At 48.2% G+C, this 6,258-nt stretch overlaps 1 protein-coding gene across 1 annotated transcript in view; it reads left to right on the top strand.

Annotated features, from left to right (window-relative positions):
* The window catches only part of LOC112118973 (cytosolic carboxypeptidase 6), a 1,367,858-nt gene extending 1,362,758 nt beyond the window's left edge, over positions 1-5,100 (top strand). Inside the window, exon 14 of the mRNA XM_026651876.1 lies at positions 4,980-5,100. Coding sequence (XP_026507661.1) covers positions 4,980-5,100 — 121 coding nt within the window. The remainder of the gene's footprint in view (positions 1-4,979) is intronic.
* Positions 5,101-6,258: the final 1,158 nt, after the last annotated feature.

Here is a 6,258-nt window from a genome sequence, read left to right on the forward strand (position 1 = left end):
CACCCCCTCACCCGTGTGAGAGAGGTGTATAGGAGTATGTGTGTGTCACCTCTCCCCGTGTGAACCCTAAAGCCTTAAAGATAAGAAGTAAATAAAACGATACAGTATTTCTTTTTAATGGGCTCAGTCAACTTGATGTTAATTTGAACCTTTGTACTGCAGAGTTCTGATTGACTGCTGTTGTACTCGCTTGAATGCAAATAATTTTACCAGGTGTCCCGTATACAGCATAGGGAAATATGGTCGCCCTAAACTTGTGCATTGGTGCACCTCAGTCCCTTCTGTTCTTTGCCTGTGGCCCATAATAGGCCCGTGATATACAGATCGGACGAGATGATCTGTTGGTGTCTTCTGACCTAGAATTCTATGACTCTATAATCTGTGTGTATAAAAGTGCCCAAGACCAAAGACGGTGTCTTGCTTGCACTGTGAATCCCAAGGCAATAACCTGCCCTTCATTATGTACTGTCTTTTTCTAAATTCTATTCTTTTATATACACCACGTTCTTGAGTTTACTGGACCATTTGCATAGCCTAAGAATTACAAATTCCTAAAGAGTTAGAATGACTCAGACAGTTTCTGTATTTGTTAACAACGGGTAATACATTGGGCTTAGGGCATATGTGATCTTGGCTCTCTGTTGTCTGGCTTAGATAGCTGATGTAAGTTGAAGTAGTAGCCCCATTTTGCAAACAAGGGGGGCGGGGAAAGAAGGCCCTAGGACACTAGTCATCAGTGTGGACTCTGCCAATGCCAAGTTGCAGACTTGAACTATTTTTCCTGTTGAAATTAGAGTCGTTCAATTTTTTATACCCTAGGAAAAATTTGTTTTCCACACTTCCTTACCTCAGAAATGTTTTTTTTAGGGCGCAATCAAGTGTGGCAAATTTCAGCCATAAAGGTGACTGTGTTTAGATTGCTGGAGAGGTATGTTTTGGGTACATAGTAAGTTGACTGCAAGTTTTGATCTAAATATGGCCTTGTAGCTGGCATGCCAAGTGCCCGGGAGAGTTAAGTTTGCAGAACAGTTTGCCATTACTGTAACATTAATGATCATGTGCTCCATGAGCACCTACTAAAAGCCATAGTTAGATCACTGGCTGCTGTCAGTTTATTGTATTTCCAAAATCACCTTGTCGTATGGACCTGAAGTGAACAGTGCTCGTGGTATTCATGAACCAGCAGATGCTATAGTTCACCAGGTACTTAGATTACATCTAAAAATCACACCGTAAGATCTATTGCCGCGGCTGAAAGGTTAAGCACTGTTTCCCTTATCTGTGTTACAAATAACACCCTAGATTATTAAAAATGAGTGAGTTTTAAAGATCTGTTTTATCTTCTTGCCCCTGATCATATTGTTGTACTTCCTCACTTCACTCAGTGGACCGGGAGTAATGAGACTGGTCAGTTTCACTTTCTGGGGATGGGTCTGGACTATGCTAGTGTAGTTTGACGCCAGAGTAACTGCATAGAAATCAAAGGATTTGTACCGGAGTAAAGAGGGAGCGATGCTGTGAAGAATCAGGCCCTTTGTTTCTGATCAGTTTCATGTTTGTTCTTAAGCATTTACTGCAGCTGCTGTTGGATTTCGGTTTCCATCACTGAGCCCAGAAACATTAAGATTTAATCAAATAAAACATAAAAAGCCCGTTCTTCATTCAATCTCCAGGCACATTAGGTTCAGGAGTCCCCCATTTCCACGCCAAACCAATTGTTTTATTTAAATGTAAACAGTCCCCTTTTCAAAACATCATTGTGCCTTAGGATGGCAATTTAGCAAAAGGAAGTACCGTGTAAACGTCCATGATTTTCACATCTATTTTGACAAATCTTTCTACTAATAAAAACAAAGGAGCTAACCAATATCCAACTGCAGTTACAGCTCCCGGGTGAAAGTAGAGCCCTCCATATTATCAATGTGACATCAAGGAGTAGCGGCAACTTCGTTCAGTGCCTAGGATTAGGAATCAGGAGACCTAGCTGCTCTTCCCAGCTCTGCTCCAGAGCTGCTGTGTGGCCTTGGACAAATCCCTTCACTTTTTTCCCCCTTTGTTTATTTCAGTTGTAAACCTCCTTGGGGCAGGTACTGTCTCTCATGACTTGTTTGTACAGCACCTTGCACAACGGGAGCGTGATCTTGGTTGGGCCTCTAGGCGCTGTGGTGGTCCATGTAAGTAATAATACTCCTCAAGGCGATGCTCAGAGGATAGGCAGGATGTTGCTGATCACTTAAATATTAGACCAGGAGTCTGGGGCCAGCTCTATTTGTATCTTCACAGAGCAGCAGCGGATGAACAAACAGCACTGGCAGCATGACAGCTAAATGGACTCCTTCATCGGGGAGAGAATCAAGAGATACAGACTGTGTAGAATAAGGCAGCTGAGTCAGTGAGGGCAGCACGGAGGGTTGATCTAAGCCTATCAGTCATTGTGAAGCAGGTTGATGGCATGTTTTGTTTTCTCTAGTCAGGCTGGAAACTGATCGCTCGGTTTATAATGGAGAAGAAAATCAGAAGTCGTCTCTGGTTTTATAGCTGCCCAATGGCCAGGTTGGCTAGAGCGAGATAATTACGTGCCATGCCAAGATAAGGAAGAGATGAAATAGAAGGATATGATTTGTGAACCAGGCAGAGGGGTAAGTTATGGCCGCCCCAGTGCAGGTGGCATACTAGGAGGCCTTTCTCCCCCGCTGAATGCACCTTGCACAGAGGGCAGCCATAATTCACTCGCAAGCTTTCAGAGCTCAGCGGATGGGGTGCTGGCTAGTGTTACTGCTGTCAGCACTAATCGCCCCAGAGAGGGCGTGTGTGGGCAGGGAGGGACAAGTACAAATGCCTCTTTGCACTGCGCTCCTCCAGCGCCCGAGAGACGTTTCTGCCTTTCAACAGGAAGATGCCTAGGGTACCCCTGCTTGGGCTCTGCAGCTTCTTCCCAGATGCAGCATCTGGAGAGGCAGAACTCAGCCTAAATCATGTAACGCTTTGCGGCCTTTCGGGCCCAATTCTGCACTGCAGGCCCACAACTGCCAGGAGCTGCATGAGTGGCATCAGAATCCAGGGTGGAGGATATTGATTTAGTTAGGCCCAGCCAGGGGCGGCTCCAGGCACCAGCGCAGCAAGCGTGTGTCTGGGGCAGCAAGCCGCGGGGGGGGGCCTGCCGGTCGCTGTGAGGGCGGCAGGCAGGTGGCTTTCGGCGGCATGCCTGCAGGAGATCCGCCGGTCCCGCGGCTTCGGCAGCGGGGACGCCGATGGCGCGGGACCGGCGGACCTCCTGCAAGCATGTCGCCGAATCCGCGTGACTAGCGGACCGCCCGCAGGCGCGCCGCCGAAAGCCGCCAGCCTGCCGTGCTTGGGGCAGCAAAAAACATAGAGCCGCTCCTGGGCCCAGCGCTAGATTTTGTTTAAAAAAGAGAGGGGCATTACAACCTAACAGGAGTTAAATGTCTCAGGAGTTTTAAAGACTGAAACGGAGAGAGGCTTATTTAAAAATAAGAGTAGCGAACACTTCCCTGCGGTGCTGGGCACAACCAGGACAGCACTCTGCATGGGTGTGAGAAGCAGGAAGTGAAACAAACTAGAAACAAAAATGACACTATCTGGGTCTGTTTCATTGAAGAAGCTGAGGGTGAAGGGCAGAAAAGTAAACAAGTAGCAAAAGCAATGAAAAGAAAATGAGACATTTCCAAGGCTTTGAGTCTTAATAATCTAAGTAGGGCCTGGATGTGTAGTTTGGGAAGTCGCAGGGGTTCTGAGCTGGTCTGTCTCTGCGAAGTCGGTGGTGCAACTCCCTTGGACTTCACTGGCAGCAGGGTTTGCCCAGTGCTGAGCAGCTGGTGGAAAGAGATAGGACCCATCGTGGCGACAGGATTCAGCCCAAGAGCTGAGGCACTCTCAATTCCTATCGCAATATTGGCAAAGAAGCCCAAGGAAATTCCGGCTGTTTTACACCCACGGATGAACTTTGCATTAGCAAGTTAGAGAGGTTGGAAGGAATTCGGAGAAGAGCATCAAATGTCACTGGGGCTGGAGGGGCTGACTTCGGAGAACATTTGAACAGTATTCAATATAATAGTTTGACTCCGGGCTCGTCTACACGGTGCCGCAGTCCAGATGACAGCGGTGTGAATTGTAAAGTGCTCTAACGTGCTGCACTCAAACTGCCCTGTGTAGACCCTGCTGGCATGAATGAAAAGCTTCATGTCAACATAGTCCTGGCTGAACGTGACTACGTCCATGAGAACTTGGCACCTTTCTGTTCGCACCAGCAGTGTCTACACAGGATGGCTAGAGTACCCTGCAATCCACACACCCCTAGTCTGGACTGTGGCGCTGTGTAGACAGGCCCTCAGAGGACACGTGTATCTGCCAGTAGTGGGGGAAAGGGCATACGTGCGATGGCCACCATCTCGGGGACTGAAATGGGGACCTCCAGAGCTAAAAGCATGAGCAGCTATGACTTGAGCTGAAGAATGAGGCTCTGGAACCAGCTGCTATAGCACCTCATATCCTCTGTGGACTGGCATAGAGGCGGGACCTGTAACGCACATTCACCGGTGGGTTACATACACGTTGGAGAAATACTCACAGTGGTGCAAGGGGGGATAACTAGGAGAAATTGTGTGGAATAAAGCAAAGAGAAGTTTTAGTTGAACACCAGGGAAAATGGTGTGAGATTACTAGACAGTGGAATGAGGGAAAAGGTAGAAACCTTCTCCAAACGGAAGAGGTAGAACCCCCATCACCAGGAATATATAAAGTTCGATTGGAGAAAACACTGGAGACTCATGGAGGGAATAATCCTGCACTGGTCTGTAATAAATTAGACCTCCAGTTGAAGTCTCACTTGCAAACACATTCATTGCTCGGAGATTCTGCACAAAGGTTTTCCTAAGAACATCTCAAATGTGTGGTTTATGCAGAGCCGCAAGACTGTGTTACTTCACAATGGTTTTCTTCCCTCTCTTTTCCTTCTTCAGGAAAGAAAAAATGCCCCCCTTTAAATGTGCCACCCAGCGGGGTCCAGGGAATAGCCACCCAGGCCGCAAGCTACAGAAGAGAAGCCAGACAAACCCTACGGAGCTCTCTCACTCGTCATAAGGACATTGGGAAGCAGGCACTGCAGAAGTGGAGTCGGATCAGCCCCTTGGGGGGTTGAAATTGGTCTTTCTTGTCCCCCCAGATAAGTAAAATAACAAATAGTCGAGGGTGGAGTGGGGTGGGGTGGGGGGGAGGCGAAATCAGCTAGAAATGTTCCTCTTGATTTTCTTTTTACCAATGGTAAATCAGTTCCAGGCCTTTTGGCGCAGCTCTGAAAAATGTGAACAGATTGATTCACAAAAATCATTAACGGCAGCTGAACAGCCATTAGTTACAAAGCGGGGGAGGGGACCCCAAACCTCTCCCCCTCTCTGTCTTTAAAGGAGTCGTTGATTCACTAAGCAAACAATTCAAAGCCCCCCATCACCCAGTGCAATGTCTACCCCTTTAGTGTAAAATTCAGAAGGCTTTATGCAAGTCTCATGTGCTATTGAGATACCGTGTGCTATCGTGTATAGAAATAGCCCCTGGGGGTAGGCAGGCATGCTCCCGTGTACCCCGCTTTGTGCCATCCTTCATTTCCTGGCACATAGTTTTGCTCTTCCATCAGCTGTTGTCATGAGAGACTCCTGTAGCACTGTTAATTGCGAGAGACGCATGCACACCAATGTGTGTGATGGTTCTCGCTCACAGAGCATGAGCTGAGCTGTGATGGGGGAGGATGCGTGGTGCCCAGGTAGGGCCCTTTGGTGTCATCATTGTGCCTGCAGAAGCCAGTTCCAGGCATTACACTCACCAGCAGCCCAGGCTAGACCTGTATAAGAGGCATAGCCTGTGTTCCCCAAGCAGCTGCTTGGGGAATGGACAGGAATACGCCCAGACCTGCCCCCAGTGCAATACAAACTGTTGGCAGCATTGATTGGCCTCCCCCTCTTGGTTACTTCATGACGGGGGTGAGGAGCAAAGCATAGGGGGGACCCCCTGACTCTTCTTCCCCCACCTCCACAAGCTAGTCTGGCCCATAGTATCTACACGCATTGAAACTTGTGCTAAAAGCCATCTCCAGCAGGCAGCCTCCTCCCCAGGCCTCATGTGACCGACCTGAAGTGTTCCTCTGCTTTTCAGGGAAAGCGAGCTGAAACCTGATCACTGTTCCCTTCTGTGATCACCTTCTGCAGGTTCTATGGGGTTAGTGATGGGCTCGACCTCTCCATTCCC

Source organism: Terrapene carolina, unplaced genomic scaffold, assembly GCF_002925995.2.
Source record: "Terrapene carolina triunguis isolate 2854851 unplaced genomic scaffold, T_m_triunguis-2.0 Scaffold104, whole genome shotgun sequence".
Classification (NCBI taxonomy): Eukaryota; Metazoa; Chordata; order Testudines; family Emydidae; genus Terrapene; species Terrapene triunguis.